General features: G+C 36.4%; 1 protein-coding gene across 1 annotated transcript; it reads right to left on the bottom strand.

The window, feature by feature from the left end:
• Positions 1-6,921: 6,921 nt before the first annotated feature.
• On the bottom strand, positions 6,922-9,147 carry LOC121427950. The gene has a single exon (XM_041624529.1). The coding sequence runs from the start codon at positions 7,999-8,001 to the stop codon at positions 6,925-6,927; it is 1,077 nt and encodes a 358-aa protein (XP_041480463.1). The 5' UTR covers positions 8,002-9,147; the 3' UTR covers positions 6,922-6,924.
• Between the last annotated feature and the right edge of the window lie 11,017 nt (positions 9,148-20,164).

Raw genomic sequence — 20,164 nt, 5'->3', positions numbered from 1 at the left:
TGCGGGAGTTTTTGTACTATTCTTCCGGATTCAATCTGCCTCCATTGATGGGGTCACTTATCGGCACATCAATGGACTAGATCAGCAGGATATCATCGTTGCAGATTCACAAAGGTTTGATATTTTTTTTTTTTTGGGGGGGGGTATTCTTCTACTTGTGCCTTGCTATTTCAAGCACATCATTTAGAATCAAAAGTCGATTTAGATATCAATGATCATCACGACATGAACGACATGGCGACATCTCCATCAGCATCTGAATCACACCACTAATACCAATACAATCACTACCTTCTTTACCATTTCTTCTTCTTCCTTATCATCATTATCACCATCAACGATGATAGTTCGATTGCTAATCTTTATTTAATCAGTAGAAGAGAACCATAAAACAAACAGGATAGGATTTCATTTAGAATCTCCTTCAACATGATTGTCGAAGAAAATTTCACTGTAATCAATTCTGTTTCGATTCATATCAGGATGAAGACAGCCTTCATCAGACCTGCCGAACCCTGTGGCTTGGCTTGTTCCGAGGTTATTTCAATTCACACTCGCTATTCCTGTTTATTAGCCATCAATTAATTAAATGCATATATCGGCCCACTTCCATAAAAAACATCCATGCGTGTAATAAGAGAATATGTCGTGTTGGGGAATGGGATCGGTAATTAGGGACTCGTAATGAAGAAACTTTGGAGAAAGTTGTACAGTTCAAATCACAAAGTATTTAATTATCAATATTCAGCTACAGACAGTTCGAAGTACATGAAGATTCGGATATGACGGGAGACGATGAATATAATAGTTTCGAAGTATAAGATTAAGATTCGGAGTGAAGTTATTATAATATTCGATGGACGTCTAAGTCTTGAAGTCAGTCAGTCTATCTGGATGAGTGTGGGTCTAGTCTTCTATCGTTGGTGTTCTCTCCCTCCTTAATAATCAAGAAGTCTTATTTATATCATTTGTTTTGGGGTGTAACTATTAAAGGTGGGAGTGATCTAAACTTGTTCTGATTGGTCTACAGCTCACTGTCTATCAAACTTTCTCTGGTATCAAGGGTGTGGTGATGCTCTGTGCAAGTGACTGGGGCTGGAGTGTGAGTCATACTTCTTCCATGAAGTTAGCTGACGTCACTGAGGGTTGGTCTCTTAATGGTCAAGGCTTAGCAGTTAAATGGTATTGGGGGTTTTGGGATTCTTAGATGACATTGGGGGAGTTTGTAAACAAGTGAGGGTGAATGACTGAAAGGATAACAGGAAGTTATATTCATACTACATAACATCCCCTTTCTTTGGAAAATGAGGCTCCTCTCCTCATTTAGGAAAAAAAATGTATACAAAATAGATTACAAAGGTTATTTTTAAAAGTGAGTGAAACCAAAATAGTGTATCTCAATCGTCCACTGTACTTTCACTCTCTCTCTCACACACATACTATTTATTCTAAGAGGATTAAACTTATTCTACTTAACTAATTCCAACTTAAAGTAAAGATATAACTAACACATCGAACACATTCACAAAAAATATTGAAATAAAGTAAATTAATCAACTGATCAACCAATAATGATACTATAGACATCAACTCATGTGCAGACTTATGCACTTTGTAACAATCAGCAAATATTATTAAATCAATATTCATTAATTACGTAGTACAAACTCCTTCAAATCAAATGAAGAATACAGATCAATTTCACTCTAACTATAATACTACATTCGTTCAAGCAAAAACAGTAATAACAAGAAAAAAATTGTATGCTATATAAATCTTAGCATCTGAGGAACATGATAATTATTGGAAAGTTAACAGGTGCGCTCTAGAAATGATAGCTCTCTATGTTAGGAAGGCCCATTATGTACTTCATTCAAATGAAGCAATCAACATAGAATTCAATTATTACTATCACTCCTATCCTGTTGGAGAATATCTTTCCTTATTCATGTTATAAAAGAACAAAATAAACAAGTACTTTCAAACTTGATAGATATCATCATATGACAAGTATAAATTCAAACTTATCTTGGTAATCAACCTTGCGATGATAAATATTTGTTCAATGAAATATATACTGTTCTAAACTTAAGTAAACACTTCGTCAACAATAGTATTCAATCACATACAACATTAAACATTAAGCAATTACTATTTACATCAAATACAATTGTCTGAAAAATCTCTGTGGAGTACCTGTCACAGGAATAATTCTTTCAGTAAGTATCTGTTTGATCAATGTCTCAGTGTCTTTATACATTCCAATGTTCCACCAAAACCTAATTTCTGTGGGTTTATCGTCACATACTTTATCATATGACGTCAGGATCTGTAACTGTCCGTCCTTGAATCGTCCTCTGTGTATTTTCATGTGTCCATTATTGGGGGAAGTCATAAGGAGGTCAAGTTGCCTATCTAGGTCTGGTTTTGTTAGAGGGGTGGGTGAAGCTAATCCATTATTTTCTGTCATGGCATGCAAATAGTCTGATGTATCAACCGAGTTAGTCATCTGGGAACATTCTACTGGTGTAACATGGAATTCGGGCAATTTTTCATCATTTTCATCGATGAAGTTTAATGTGTTTATGCACCCTTGTTCCTTGTCAGTAGTATTTCTTCCTAATGCCTCTCTCAGTTTCTGAATATGTGTGATATTTTTCTTATTATTGGAAGCTCTCATGAAGCAGGGTTTGAGTCTGTTGTAATTGAAGATGTCCCGGAGGATTTCTCCTTTCATTGTGGCAAGAATATAATGGGTTCTATCAATTACGTCATGAACTACTAAAGGTCCTACCCATTCTGCTGCAATTTTCTTTGAATTTGCAGTCAAAGAAGATGATGTCGGTTTGTAAAGATAAACAAGCTGACCAGTGGAGTAGATTGGGGTCTTATCCAATTTATTTGAGATCTTTGTGTTTTGTTTCTCTTGCCGTTTTCTCTGTAATGACAGCATTGTGTTGGACAATTGATCAAATTTCTTTTTGAGATGCTCTGCATACTCATCATAAGAAGATGAGAGACCAGACATTGGGTTGAAAGATAGATTGGAAAGATTAGGAGGTTCTCGGCAAAACACTAGCTCGTATGGGCTGTGGTTTCCAAGATGAGGGGAAGAAAATGAGTTGTATGCATAACATGTTGTAGAAATGAATCTCACCCAATCGGTGCCAAATTGATTGAGGTTAACTTTCAGAAAGTTCGAAAGGGTCTGAATGTGTCTCTCTGCGTGTAGACTCCCATGATTTTCTACACTTATCACCTTGCGGTCAATGTTCAGAGTTGTACATAATGCAGTAAGTAGCTTACCTGTGAGGGAAGCCGCTGCATCAGTCACAAGACATGATGGTGGTCCAAAAATACAAATGACTTTTTGGATGAGTGCCTCGCAAATTGTCTCAGCATCAAGCGACTTTAGAGGCGCGCAAATTACAAACCTTGTAATTTCATCGCAGATAACCATCAAATGTCTAAATCCAGTACATGAGGTCGGCATTGTCTTAAAGTCGAGACTAATGCGGCCAAATGGTCTGTAAGAGTCCGGTACCCTAGTATGAAATGGTCTAGTCTTATCAGGCTTGCCACGGAATTGTTGGCAACGTAAGCAAGCTTTAACGTAATTGTTAATTCGTTCAAACATATTTGGCATGAAGAAGTTGCGTCTTATTGTCAAATATGTACGCTGGGTCCCTTGGTGATTACTAAGCAGGTTGTCATGGTATTGGGATATGATAGTGTCAGTCAGAGTCTCAGGTATAGCAAGTTGCAGTCTGAAGTCATCATCTTTCGTAAAGAAAAGTCTGAATAGTACACCATCACAAAGGATGTACTCTTCTGCCTTTAATTTGACTGTCTTTGCCGCCTTCTTATCACTTGGTAATATGTCATGGGCAAGATAGTCATAGACAGGTTTAAAGAATGGTGAGGTTTCTTGTTCTGTTTTCAGTTTTCTCAAATCAACAGGTAGATTGTAGTCTCTAATTATCTTTCTCTTTATCAACTCAGTGATCTTGTCTAGTTCTTGCTGCTTTGGAATGTGTTTAGCCTTAATGTTGTTTACCTCTGAGGTCAGCGGTCTCGAGGGGGTATACAGTTCACTGGGTACTTCACGATAATGGTCATTAACTGTGTCGTTACATCTGTCAACAAGTCTGGGCTCTGTGTTTGGGACAGGTGGGGTGTGTCTGGGATGAGGAAAAGTTTGGTCATGATTCTGTGAATGGGAAGGCTGGTAATCATGTTGTGGGCGTTCAGGAGGTGTGTCCTGTCTTGGGGGTCCGTGAGTGGTAGATGGTCTGGGATGTAGAGATGGGGTTTTGTTTTGGTTTGGTTTGTCGGCTCGCTTTTGTGTAGGGAGATTGGCACTTGGAGGGGTTTGTTCACACTTGTCAGGTTTCTTGGGATGGATTTCAGGAATGGGGATACCCATTTTCTTTGCATAGGCTCGAGTAACCACACGATCGGTTTGTTGGGTTGGGTTTAAGGTGTTCATGTCAATCAAATCGGTCTCATCAAACAAACAATAAGCAATTGGGATTACTCTATCTATTTCTGACTCACCAGTGGTTGGTGCTCTAGAAAGAAAGTCTGCCAATACTAAATCAGTACCTTTCTTATATCCTATCTTGAATGAGTATTGGGATAATTTCAGGATCAATTTCTCTAATCTGTTTGTACATGGGGCTTCCTTAGATTTGAGAATTTGAACTATCGAACTGTGGTCAACGAATGCATCAAATTCACATCCCTTGAGCAAATGCTTAAAGGCTGTGACGTTGATCAACAATCCAAACAATTCCAATTCTGTCACACTATAACGTTTACATGCGTCTGGGAGTACTTTGGAATAATATCCAATTATTTGTTCTTTTCCGTTGATAAACTGGGTTAGGTATGAACCTGTTGCAGTACGAGATGTATCACTATAAATCGAAAATCGTCCGGTTGATTGGGGCATGTGTAAGATGGGTGGATTAGTCATTAGTTGTTTAATCTTATTAAAGGCATTCTCATGTTCATCGGTCCAATGGAATTTATTCTTCTTTCTAGTTAGTTGATGAAGGGGCTTTAGGATAGTCTGTGTATTGGGGAAAAATCCTGCTACATAATTAACTGCTCCAACAAATCGTCTGACTTGTCTTGGAGTTTTGGGCCTAGCTAGATTTGCAATCGCTTTGCATCTATCTGTCATTGGTTTGAAACATGCTTCTCCCTGAGGAGTAATCATGATTCTGTGTCCCATGTATTCTACGTCATTCCTAAAAAGTTTACACTTCTTGGGGCTTACTTTAAGTCCATTACTTGATAGGGCTTCTAATACACTGGTCAAATGGGTCTTGTGGGATTCTTTGTCAGGGCTGAAGAGGATGATGTCGTCATGATGGGCAATACAAAAGTTTCTAGAATTGGGTATGGTGGCCAATATTTCATCAATTCTTGCCTGGAAAATGGCAGGGGATACATTTAGTCCTTGGGCTAGTCGTTTGTAGTAGTAATGCTTTCCTCCATGATAGGAAGCAATGCCTGTGTACTTTTGAGCGGATTTTGAGAGGGGGATGCAATGAAATGCAGATTTCAAATCTATTACACTTAGTACTTTTGTGTTAGCATTGCCGATTCTTTTGAGAGTTTCCGAAAATAGTGGGAAAGGGTGATTCCTTCTTTTGATACGTGAATTCAGGAATCTAAAGTCTGTAACAACTCTCTTTTCGGATGTGTTCTTCTTCGATAGGAGAAGAACTGGAGAGGTGTATGGTTGATGGCCTATTTCTAATATTCCTAGTTTGACAAGTTTGCTCAATTCCTTTTCGATGGTAGTCTTGCCATCTTCAGTAGCGAAGTATGGTCTTATGAAGAAGGGGTCATCATTATTCAGTTCAATGTCAACTTCAAAGTCAGGACAGCTAGAAATTTCACCATACAAGGAGAAAGCATCTCTGTTTTCCTTTAGTATGTTTCTTATTTCTTGTTGTTCGGGAGGAGTGAGAACGCTACTATTAAGGTCAATTTGTTTACGGATAATTTCATCTTCTGTCATGTTAGCAATGGGGTCATTAGGGTCAAGATGAGGGTATTTCCTAAGATTATTCTGTTTGACTGAGTCATCATGATCATGTTGTTGTCCAATGTACAGATTGTTTACTGAATTCATTGTCATGTTCAAGCAGTCCGTTGGGAGGTCTTGGGTGGCATTAATTAGTCTTGCAGTATCTAGGAAAGCTATAGGTCTGCCTTTAGAGAAGGTTACAGGTCTGTCAGTCAAGTTAGTTACGAGGACTTGAGCTCGTCCTCTATGCAGGGAAACGATGCTTGTCGTGGGGCAATAGCGGGATAGATATTTATTAGACTTTAACACAATGTCAGAGTTTCGGATGTGGGGTGGGGTCTTGCCTTGCAAAGTCAGGAATGTTGACTCACCTGGGGAAACTATCACTGTATTCGGTGGGGCAAAGGAAATGTGTTTTGACTTGATCCTAAACCTGTTATTTCTGAAGTGGAGTGTTCCATCTAAATCAGAAAGCGTGTTAGTGCCTAATATTAGGTCTACGCCTACAAGATTGGTGGCGATTAGTGCTGTGATTTCAAATTTGTGTCCCTGAATTTCTAGTCGAAATTTTACCGCCTTGTCTGATGTCAGAAATTGTCCATTGCCTAACTTGAATCTAACTGGGGATACTTTGGTTGGTGTCAATTTAGAGAGATAGGGAGAGGATTTCAATAGTCGTCCGGATATAATGGATTTGGATGCACCACTGTCAAAAAGAATTAATGCAGTTGTCCTATCAGGTAGTCGTCCCTTAGTAAAGTTGCGTTCCGTTAATTGTAACTCAACTTCGTCAATCCCTAAATGAGTAGAAGTCATGTCATTGTCAGGCCTATTCTTAGTCGGGGAGAAAGAACAATGAGCGCTATTGGCTCTCTCCCGTCTTAAAAATCCTGTGGGCGTGGTTGATTTTGGGGTTGTTGGTAGCGGGGCTGGTGATATTGGGGCTGCTGTTGGTGTGGTGGGTAGTATTGGTTGTTGGCATAGCTACCGTATGCAGGGGCATAGTAGTCATTATAGTCAGGGAAGGGGGGTGGTGGGGTCGTCATGTCCCTAAGTCTTTTTCGACATTCTCGCCAAATATGGCCAGGAATGCCACAGAAGTTGCATGTAAGTCTGCGTGTTGGCGGTCGGTTTGTCCGTCCGTCCGATCGATAGGGGCTCCTACCGCGTCTGTTTTGCATGTCATTGCGCCTGTCGTCTCGTCTATCGTGACTGGTGTCACGTCGTCTTTCGCTGCTTACGCTGCGACTAGCACTACGACTAGCACTGCGTTGTCGTGGGGTTGGGGGTCGTTGGGTGGGGGATTTTGGCCTTTTGTCATTGTCTCTGTCTGTCTTGAGGTTTAAGTAATGTATTTGCTCCTTCAATTGATCTATTTCCTCTTGAGCAGAGAAAGATAACTCCTTGGTCGGCTTAGTCTGTCTATGGTTGAGGTCTAGAAAAAGTTGGGCTTTCGCCGCTATTTCTTCTGAGGTCAGGTCAGGGGCGGTCATAAGTATGGTCGCGCGGCAGTCCGACGGCAAAGAATCCAACAACTTATGCCTAATCTGGGTTTCCCCATAGTCTATGTAGGCTGCTGTTGTTCTCAACCTTTGCAAGTACGCGTCTGCGCTCTCGTTATTTGTCATAGTCATATTTTTAAAGTCTGTCACATGGCTATATGACGATTTAGCGGGACTAAACCGTCTTATGAACCCATCCTTCAGGTCGCTATATGTATTGAATTGAAGTCCGTCAATCCAAAGTCGCGCCTGCCCTTGTAAAGTCCGTCTAAACGTTCGCAGTATTGTCTGGAATTGGTCGGGGTCAGCTTTGTCAATGTCATGCGCATCTAGATAGTCGTCGAAAGTCAAGAAGTGCGCAGTCGAGTTGTCCCTATCAAGTTTATCACCCGAGAAACGGGATGGTAGAAAGTCAGTCTGTCGCAGGGTTTGTCGGGAGTTGTTGGTTGAAGTCATGATTATATAGGGTAATTAATTAAAGTGATAAAAATCAAATTCGGTTATCAGAATTGAACCGTAAAATATAAAATATTGATAAACTTCTAATTAACAGTAATCCTGACAGTTAAATTACTATTTAATCACGATTCGGCAAAACGAACAGAAAACGTTTGAAAATTACTTGTTGCTGGGCAAATAAACAATCTGAAAACTCAATCTCTCACTCACTCTCTTTCACCAGTGGAACAATAAGAGAAATGGTTTCACTTACCGAAATATGTCTTCCAAAATTAATTAAACAATGCACAATTCAGCGAAAGGGTCAGAGTCATTTATTTAGTTAATTAAGGGTTAAGTTGATAGTCACTCGATGCGATGGCAATCGTCGGTGTAGGTGTCTTCGTTTTAGGCTTGAAATCGTCGTTGTCTTTGTAGTATGCTCTTTCCTTCCGTCTGTATCCTCCGTCTGAGTCTTCCGTCTGCTCTATCCGTCTGTTCTGTCCGTCTGATCTATCCGTCTGTATGCTTAAATTTCTTCTGTTCTTCCTTTTTTTTCGACTCGAGTTTATGTTGAGTTTATGTTGCTGTAGTTTGAAGTACTCTGCTCACAGATTCAATTTTAAAATATGATGTTTCGAGTTCGTTTGCAAATTTTGTAGCTTTTTGGATCTGCAATTTGTTAATCTTGCACTCTTGAAGTATTGTATTAAAGCCGGTTCTCCACCATGTCGTGTTGGGGAATGGGATCGGTAATTAGGGACTCGTAATGAAGAAACTTTGGAGAAAGTTGTACAGTTCAAATCACAAAGTATTTAATTATCAATATTCAGCTACAGACAGTTCGAAGTACATGAAGATTCGGATATGACGGGAGACGATGAATATAATAGTTTCGAAGTATAAGATTAAGATTCGGAGTGAAGTTATTATAATATTCGATGGACGTCTAAGTCTTGAAGTCAGTCAGTCTATCTGGATGAGTGTGGGTCTAGTCTTCTATCGTTGGTGTTCTCTCCCTCCTTAATAATCAAGAAGTCTTATTTATATCATTTGTTTTGGGGTGTAACTATTAAAGGTGGGAGTGATCTAAACTTGTTCTGATTGGTCTACAGCTCACTGTCTATCAAACTTTCTCTGGTATCAAGGGTGTGGTGATGCTCTGTGCAAGTGACTGGGGCTGGAGTGTGAGTCATACTTCTTCCATGAAGTTAGCTGACGTCACTGAGGGTTGGTCTCTTTATGGTCAAGGCTTAGCAGTTAAATGGTATTGGGGGTTTTGGGATTCTTAGATGACATTGGGGGAGTTTGTAAACAAGTGAGGGTGAATGACTGAAAGGATAACAGGAAGTTATATTCATACTACATAACAAATAGGTAATCTGATGAATAATTGAACCAGTATAGTCCAAATTAAATCGACTACCAAGTAGACATACACCAAATTGCTTCCAACGTTAACTCGCTGCCAAAGGTTGTTCTAATTATGGACCTACTATACACCATGTTCTAATCCATGAGTGCTGCGAGAGTAGCAATAAAAAATCGTCATCCAGAGAATATTGATGGATTCTTAAAGAGTGATTATGAGGTTACCTGTGTTGCTTTGCCAATACCATAAACTACAATGAAATTGGTTATTTATTAATTTTCAACAAATAAATCTCAACGATAACGAGGGAAATAAGTCACAATCATTACAATCACGTGAAGCCGGTTGGAAATACCGAATTCCGTCAGAATTTCAGAGAAACGTTCTAGAAATTTCCGTTAAAATATTTCATTTTCCCCCCTGTTTTTTCAACTAGGTAATTGGTACTGAATGTATAAATGGATACCGATAATTTAAACAAATAAGCTGCGCCTTACACTTTCCTACTTTTGTTTTTAGGCTTCTCTATTTTACATCATTTTATTCCAATGCATTATGACTTATTCAAATTCTTTTTTCCTCTTCAGGCAGGCTGAATCATTTCCTAGTGGGTCAAGCTTGTTCACTAAAAAGTTAACATTTGAAAAACAAAATTATTTCGTATTCATACAATACCCTTTAATTCTTTGATAGAAAACGATTAGCATAAAAAGGAGTAAAAAGAGAGCAGTACACCGGTCCTCATGGGCGGAAATCCCAGGAGGGACTGGGGGGATGTGTCCCCCCTACTCAAAATAGTAGGGGGGACACAATATCAAATGTCCCCCCTACTATTTTTGGTCTTTGGTAATGCTAAGAAATATATCACTGAAAATTTTGGTAATAGCCTTTTTTTTTTTTTTTTTTTGCTTGTCAAATTTTCCAGACCCTTGTCCCCCTACCTTTTGGGAGAGATTTCCACCCCTGCCGGTCCTACATATTTGAGGCCGACTCCTTGTCTGTCGATAGTATCTTTAAACAAACTTATGTAGCTAGTCATAGTAAACATCATTAGACACATTGCAAGATTCATTCAAATATTTTAGAAATTCATTCGTACCCGACTCTATCCACAAATTCAATTTACAAGCTCAACGCTAAATAAATTTCTGTTCCCAGCGAAATGATGATCTTATGTACTGATATCCCAGAAAGTTTCATGATAATGATAAAAGTCATATAAACAATAGTAGTGATGATGATGACAACAATGATAATGATGATAATAATGTCAATAATAATTATAACAGTATTTGAATGATAATAATCATGATAAGTATTCTGGACGACTCAAACTTTTGCAAATGTTTTATTGTATTTGCTTCATAACTGTGTAACTTATTTGTTTCTTAGTTTTATTTTGTTCATGCATGACTAAAGTAATAATACACCAGTGGAAAACAAATTTCTTTGTAATCATGTTTGCGAAGACAAAATGAATATCTTGTATCTATTATATTCATCCAACGTCTCATAAAAACAAATGTAATATTAAAAATCGATATACTTTTGAATGACTACAGTAAAACAATAATAAAACTAATACAAATTAACAAACTACATAAAGCAATGAAATGGATGTAAGGGAGAAACTAACCACTGTTCTATCAGAGCTACTTCCAGAGTATAGCCATTATAGGAGTACTATATTATTGTTGTAGCAACAAAACCCCTCTTTTTCTTTTCTTTTTTTTCTTTTTATTTGCGATGGATTGAAAGGGGTATAAGCGAATGATAGGATTTACCAAAAATAATCATTCAAGATCAAATATTTCAGTGTTCATATTATGAGTGTCAAAGTTACTACTTGTTACATTAAATTGTAACAATAAAAAAACGACAAAGAAACACATAATCAGTGTTGAAGTTACTTCTTATTGTTTTAGGCCAAGACGATTTGTTTATCTTATTTTATTGGAGGATCAAACATCATCCCAATCAATCCCATTCCATATTTTTCACAAAATATTGGCTTCAGGAAAAACTGAAATTGATTTCAACAATTGTTGTCCTATAAAATCGCCGGACTGGTTTCACTGATTACCACGGTGGGGGAATGCAGACTTAATGCATATAATTATTATGTTGCTCTACTGAAGCAATACGTCAGCATTGTATAGAAGCGACTGACAAGCATATATTCTATATCGTCTTAATAGGGCTGCGAAGGATGAGATCAACAGGACAAGTAAACATCAGTTTCGTTTAAATCGTTCCTCAAACAAAATGGACAATAAAACATCTTATACAAATGGATCACGTTACGTCATGATGAATATCAATTAGATTTTCTTTGTTTAATCCGGGAACAACAAGCGCTTAGATTTACGCGCAAATTTATCTATCTATTCACTATATTAAGGATTTCCATAGACAATTAAGCTTGTTGGTTTCTTTTCTGTTCAGCTTTACTCAAGAAGAAGTAGTAATAGAAGAAGTATAAGAAGAAGAAGAATAATACAAAGAAGAAGAAGAAGAGAAAGAAGAAGAAGAGAAAGAACAAATGAAGAAGAACAAGAACAAGAAGAAGAAAAATTAAAATAAAAGAAGTGGAAGAGCTTAATGGTTCTGTATGCTTTCCGATGCCTTTTAAAATAGTGTCTGCATTATAATGGTGGTGATTTTTACCTGATTGATAAGAAAGCATGAGTGCTTGTAAGCAAGCAACCTCAGGACTGACGGCTTAAGGTCCTCTCCGAGGGACCTGGTAATGAGAATTAATGCCTCATATCATTTTTTTTTCTTCAAGAAGTCAAATTTGTTGGAGATAGACTCGATGAGTCCCACCCCGAACATTTTCATTGGGGGAGGAGCGATATCAACCCCTGTCCCCTACGATCGACGCATCTGAGTTAGGGTACTTTATCTGATTGCGAATCATTTTGTTAAATTAATCATTGACATTGGGTAAACATTTATTTCTGCACATTATATCCGAACTGATTGCAATCACTATATTGGTATAATTTTGACATGCTTGAAAATACATATTGTTATCTTAAAAAAAAATTGCAGTGGCTATTGTCTTGCATGAAAGCAGTCATTTTGCTATATGGGTTGCAGGTTTACTGATAGTTTACTTTATCTGATTGCGAATCATTTTGTTAAATTAATCATTGACATTGGGTAAACATTTATTTCTGCACATTATATCCGAACTGATTGCAATCACTATATTGGTATAATTTTGACATGCTTGAAAATACATATTGGTATCTTAAAAAAAATTGCAGTGGCTATTGTCTTGCATGAAAGCAGTCATTTTACTATATGGGTTGCAGGTTTACTGATAGTTCATGAGTATTAGTTCAAGCTAAAAAAAAATCATACTGTAATTCGTTTTCTTATGCATTATAATTGTTTGTGGGAAGTGGATAGGTCTGGGCAGAGTAAGATTGACTTCCCTTCCGTAGAAAGCAGATTGCAAAAATAAATTTGCTCTCTTTTTTATAGGCACATTATTTAGTCAACATAAAAATAATGATTTAATGAGTAGAGAAAATCAAATATGTACACTAGCGGATCCAGGGGGGGGGGGGGACACACAGCCGGCCCGTTACCTGCTTTGAGAAGCAAAATCAAAATTTGTAATGTAAAATGCCGTTAAAACAGAAGTGTGCCCCCGCCCCCTTTGGAAAGTGAAAACTTTTTTTTCTTGCTTGTAAGGTTTTTTTTTCAGGGACGCAAAAACTTTTTTCTTCTTTTTTTGCTTGTCAATTTGTCAATTTTTTCCTGGGAAAAATTTGCCCCTTTTGGAAAATCGTGGATCCGCCCCTGAATATGTACATTACCTAAAAATTTACATATTTAATACATGCAGGAGGAAGCGTATTAAACAGTTTACCTTCGGGTCTACAAAATGCAAATTCTATTGATAGTTTAAAAAAAAAAGTACAAGAAAATAATCAATCTGCTGTCCTTCCTATATATTTCTATGGCGGTTTCTATTGTCAATTTGGTATTTGTCACCCGGTGCACATTGTACTTTCGTGTTTCTAATGTTTGTTAATTATACCTATTTCTATCATTTATGTGTGTTTATTTTCTTTTAGAAGTCAATTCATCTTACAGGTGTGGACTTTGAATGTCTGACATTTTTTAAAGGAGTTTTCTGTATAGACTAAAATTAAGGTACCCATTTTATTGAGACATCAGTATCAAGATAAATAATTAATGTACTTATCAAGTTCATATTGAAGTTCAACGTTCAAAGTATATCTAAGTATTCTTTTATTCATTTTTAATGTGAGATGATTATTCCACTTTTGTAGTATGTAGGTTCCTTGTTTGATTCATTAAAAAACAAACATAAACTTTGATTTTCTCTCAAATTCCAAACCTGCCATTGATAAGGTATTATTTAATAACTTTTTTATATTCATGACGATTGTGTGATTGTTAAATTTTTTTTTGTGCATCTCAAATGATATGTATATTAATAAATTGCTTTTATATAACGTTTGGTACATCGGAACGACGTCTCTGAGCGTATCATATAGATTCTAATTACCCCGGCCATCGGGTCATCTCATTCCCGCAAACAATGTATGCATTTTTCCCACTCCCTGGGGAACACTCCAATAAAATTCCCCAGTCTCGATCGCTAGACATACTACATAGACTTTTGCATCCTTCCGGGCCCATTTAACACTTTTGTGGAGAGTGGCAATGGACGCTATGCTGTGATGGGATTCGAACACACAACTTTCTGATTGCAAGGCGAGAGCCAGAACAAAATCAGTCCCGAACTCAAAATAGTTTTAATGAAATCAATAAATTAATGAGAGCGAAAAATTATCAAAGAATATGTGACAAGCTATTATTATTTTTTATCTGTTCAAGTTATTATTTTTGTGACGTCACACACTCTAAAAACAAATCAGTCAAAAATGACTAGTTAATAGGGTCAGCTGGGTGTAACTGTTAGTCTAGTCATATTTGACTATTATAGTCATATTTTACCAGAACAGAGTTATTTCTGACTAGAATATATTATGTCAGAAATGTGACTATCAGTGATTGCCATATCAGTTGCTCCCAGCTGACTACTGGTCTAGTCAATTTGACTGATCTGTTTTAAGAGTGCATGAGTGTGAGCAGCATCCCCCCACATTGCATGTACTATCGAATTCTAAAAAAAAAAAAAAAAAAATCAATTTTTCTCCGACTATTGCTTATTGCTTTACTTGTGCATGGTAATTGAGAAGAAGAGGTAGGCCTATGTAGGTACGGGAATAAGGAAGGGCAAATCAAGCAAATGGGGGCTTCGATCAAAACAATAATAGAACAATATTGACCAGAATTCACAAAGACGATTTTCGATTAGATAATATTTTTTCAGACATCTAGCAGCATAACAATAAATAATAATAATAATTCTTCATTCGCTTCTTTAAAAAGGACATACAACAATATATCTACAAAATGAAACAACTTAACTTAATGACACACATACATAGACATAACCCCAGACGGGCCTGAAATGTTGATCGTTATGGCAATGAATTGGACAAGACAGAATCAGTAAAGATTCATAGCTGTTTATCAAAACGGGAATGTCATGAACGTGGATACAATTGTATTATTTTTTTATTTTCAACCAAAATGGGCTCCATAATTTTGAAGTAACATAGTAAATTAATTTACTTCAATTATTGATTCACCTCAGGAATAATAAAAAGAAGTCCGTCAACATTTCTCTTTGTTGGGTCGTACACTGTATAAAACGTAAGTAGATTCACATCGACTAACTACGTGTATTATGATAACGTTGATGGGTCAAATGTTGTACATGTAACACTTTTGGGAATTTTGATTACCTGCTTCTTTTCATCCCATCTTCTTCCTTTCCCCTCTGCTTTCTCTTAAGTTTATAACTTTCAAAATCTTTCTTTTTTCTCTCTCTTAATCTATGGTCGCTTACTATACAAGCATTCATGATATCTGAGCATTCAGGTATACCACCATCACTTTACATCTTTAACCTTTGAGTCTCACGACTTTCTAAATTACATGTTCAATATCTTTTCAAATTAACGCACGCAATTTTCTTTGTGAGAAGTATAGGCCTACTAACAAAAAAGGCTTTCACCATAGTCGGGTTGAGAACGTCAGAGCCGATATGAAAGTCAAGATCAATAATCCAATGAGCAAGCAAAGACGCTGTATATTACATGTCTATCTTTTATTCTCCTAATTTAGTGTGGATCTTTTTATACCGACTTCTTTAGCTTGAGTGAACGCGCGGTGCGTTACCACTGTCAAATGTGGGGGTATGAGAAGTATGAAATTATCAAACACTAAAGCTATGTTGCATTGGGGTCTATAGTGAGGTTTAAAGTATTGAAATAAATATATGCTTAGCAGTAAAGGATAATTTGAGGAATACAAAATAACTGACTTAAATGATAAGAATAACAACGAACAGTTATATCAATTAAAGAGATGAATTCCAATAGATGCTGTGTCGACTCGATACAAGTCCGAATTGGTATTTAAAAAAAATATATATATACGTCGCACACAAATTCAGTGCGAAATCCGAAATTCTACGCTTGAAAATACACAGAATAGTCCAGGATAGAAGAGGCATAACCTTGTTTTTTTATATATACAATATTTTTTGATGGTTTCTTGTCAATTCGAGGGTGCTGATTCCGAATCTGAATGATGCCACTCGTGTAACCTTGAGCATTTTCCGCAAATTGGCAAAATCCAATATGGCCGCCAAAATATGCAAATTACCCATGAAAATCCTAAACTGTCCACACATTGGCTATGAAATGCATAAAATTGTGTGGCAGGAGTGAAATACTCTCTGAAAAAAAAACTTTTGACAAAATATTTATTTTTCTGATATTCAAAATGGCCGCCAAAGGCCCTTGTATACTCTATTATGTACAATATGAATAGGGAAAACTAATTTTCACAAAAAGTAGCACTAAAGTGCAAAAAATCGCGATGTATAAACGAAGTAATATATGCAAATCATCATTACTTACGAGATATATTATTTATTATGTCATATTTGGGAACATTTCTGTTTTTTTGATATCTAAAATAGCCGCTACTGGCCCAAACAGTATTGCATACAATGGCAATGGGGGCCAAAAAAGTCACAAGAGTGATCAATAAAATGCATATTATTAAGATTGAACGAGTGGAATACTGACTAAAAACATAATTGTTAACGAAATATATCATTAATATGCCATGTATGTGATGAATGTTTTATTTTGATATTCAAAATGGCTGCCAAAGGCCCTAAAAGTATTATGCACAATGAGAAAGAGTAGCAAAGAAATCAAAAGAGAGAGCACTGAAATGCACATAAATGTGATAAATTAATGGGATACTGTCTAAAACATATTTTCTAACGAAATTCATCATTCAGGTTTCAAGTTTGTGTTAAATACTGTACTTTGACTTTCAAAATGGCCGCCATAGACATTAAGAGTATTATGTATAATGCAAAGTGGGAAACCAATATTCACAGGAGTGAGCACCATAAATGGTGATCTATGAGTAAAATATTGTCTGAAAGCAAAATTTCTATAAAGATATATCATTTATTCTGCCAGTTAGGTGATAAATACTGTTATTGCAGAGTCAAAATGGCTGCTACAGGCCCTTATGGTATTATGCACAATGTGAATGGGAACAAATTATATCAACAGAATTTGGCTTTGCTTGGCCATATGGTGATGTATGAGTGGAATATTGTCTGAAAACATGATTTCTAACAGAATATATCATATCTTAAGTAATTAAGGTGATAAAAACTGTATTTCAGCATTCGAAATGGCTGCCATATGCCCATTTTGTGAACATTGTTTATCTCCACTCAAATTGTATATTCTACGATAAGGGCCTATGGTGGCTATTTTCAATTTAAAAATGCAGCGTTTATCAACTTAATTACACATGATATAATATATCTCGGTAGAAAACATGGTTTTAGACAATATTTCACCCTTTCACAATTCACAATTCACAATTATATATAATATTTAGAGTCAAGAAAAGCCAAATTATGTCAAAATTTGTCCCATGTTACAATGTACACAATACTTTTAGGACCTATGGCAGCCATTTTGCATTTCAAAGTACAGCATTCATTACCTCCACGACCAATATGTGATGTATTTAGTTAGAAATAATTTTTTTACAATATTTTTAATCGTATATCACAGTTATATGCATTTATGATTCTCACTCTTGTGAAAATTAGTTCGTCCATTCGCATTGTACATGATAAATATAGGGCCTATATGGGTGGCGGTCATTTTGAATGTCAAAATACAGCATTTATCACATAAATGGCATATTAATGGCAATGATGGCAATGATGCTTTTAGTCAGCATTCCACTTGTTTATCTTAATAATATGCATTTTAGTCCTCACTCTTGTCATTTTTTGGCCCCAGCCATTGCCATTTTACATCTCTTTGGGCCAGTGTCGGCTATTTTAGACATCAAAATACAGCAATATCCCCATATATGAGATAGTAAGTGATATATCTCGTTAGTAATGATGATTTGCATATATTACTTCGTTCATACATCGCGATTTTTTGCGGTTTAGTGCTACTTTTTGTGAAAATTAGTTTTCCCTATTCATATTGTACATAATAGAGTATACAATGGCCTATGGCGGCCATTTTGAATATCAGGAAAATAAATATTTTGTCAAAAATTATTTTTTTCAGAGAGTATTTCACCCCTGCAACACGATTTCATGCATGTCATAGCCAATGTGCGGACAATTTTAGGATTTTAATGGGTAATTTGCATATTTTGGCGGCCATATTGGATTTTGCCAATTTGCGGAAAATGCTCAAGGTTACACGAGTGGCATCATCCAGATTCGGAATCAGCACCCTCGAATTGACAAGAAACCATCAAAAAATATTGTATATATAAAAAAACAAGGTTTGGTCAAGTTTCTATGGGGCCTATCCTGGACTAGAAGTAGGCCTACACACACTCAAACACTTTCCCAATATCGATAGATAATTGTAAATTGTATAATTTTACGAAAATAATTTTGCGACACCATGCTTGTCGTACTCAATTAAAAAAAATATATATAGCATTGTTTTAACCAATACTGTCATCCAATAGAGGCTAGGCTTGAAGTGTTCTCTTGTCTGATCGACAATATGATAATAATAATAAATTCGAGTTTCAAATCAAAACTATTCTAAAGACGAGTGAAACCCTAATCGGAAAGAAATTCCTTCATTTTTCCTTACTTAATTTTGTTTAAATCATTATTCTAAACTGAAGTTTAAAGGTCAAGTCCACACCAGAAAAATGTTGATTTGAAAAAAAACTGTAGAAAAATCAAAGAAGCATTACGCTGAAAATTTATCGGATATAAGATAAGAAAGCTATAAAATGTTCAAGTTTTGCGAATTTTTCACAATGCACAACTCAGTGGCAAAGAAACAAAAGAATCAATGATGCCCCTCACTCACTTGTCGTTTAAATATGCCTGTGTCAATTTGTACGCTGTTCTTGCCACACAATCCTATAATGACTACTTTTTAAAAATACGTTTCAGCTTTTGATATTTTTCATATTTTAAAGAGTAGGATGGACAACCCTCATACGGAGAACCAGTCGTGTCAATGGGTAGAATTATCCTTTTGCACTATCTTTATCAGGTTACGCAAAAATACACACACATCACGATTTCATTTTCATTTAATTTCGATTCATTTATTTCATTAAAAAAAAGTATAAATCAAACAAATTCAGTCGAGGTAGTGTATTTATTGCATACACTCTCCACACATCGTGATGCATCGACTTTTAGGAAATAGACGTTCTCTATTCACTGGAGGCTGTAAACATGATGAAGAATGATTGTAATATTAACCTTACAACACATTCTTGTTTTTTGACCCTCTCAATATTTTATTCATGCAATGAAAAAGATGAAATGTCTCACGGTCAGTTAAAGTATGTGGAACGGGGACATGAGATGGAAAGTAGGGAGCCTTTCCCCTTAGACAACGATGCAATGGGAACACCCCCGTCACCCTAGCCCCCGAAGGACAAGATAACACGCTGTGGTGCTCATAGGCATTCGAACAAGGTGTTGAACTTCACACTCTCCCCCATATAGGAAGTCTGTGATGCTTAGCCTCCAGGGAAATTTGGCGCAATTTCTTTCAAAATTCCCTTGCAGAGATTACCTCTTTGGAACGATTTTTAGAAGTCACTTCAACTTCATCTAGCCTTGCTTTCGCTTTTCCTTGATTGCCGTCTATTTATTTGATTGCTCGTTTTAGCGTCCTTTGGTGCCACGTGTCTATGTGTTTTGAGACCTTTATATGGTATAACGAGATGGAAAATTGGTGAACTGTCTGCCGAACCGTAAACTTTTCATTTCCAAAGCGCAATCCCGGATGAGAAGATGCTGGGGTATTCGTGTTTAGTACGTGAGGTTGGAAACACGCTTTACCTCAATGTGTACATTATATGAAGAATAAATAAATTAAAAAAAACCCACGTAACAAAAGTCATAGTTAAATGGAAAGGATTCGAGTTATTACTGATTTAGATATGGATAGAGGCCTTATGATAATAATTGTATTAGTTTTATGTTACTGTAGCGCTTTTCATAATTCAAACAGCTTTACAAAAAAGTGAAAAGAGTAAATAAAGCTTAAAAAATAACATTTTGCAATCCTGCATCTCACACTCTACATTTACCTGAATCTGGCTCTGATGCTCTTTCGAATTCCAAATGAAATTAAAGAA

This window comes from Lytechinus variegatus, chromosome 1 (genome assembly GCF_018143015.1).
Source record: "Lytechinus variegatus isolate NC3 chromosome 1, Lvar_3.0, whole genome shotgun sequence".
In the NCBI taxonomy this organism is placed as follows: Eukaryota; Metazoa; Echinodermata; class Echinoidea; order Temnopleuroida; family Toxopneustidae; genus Lytechinus; species Lytechinus variegatus.
This window is presented reverse-complemented; position numbering and strand designations above follow the sequence as displayed.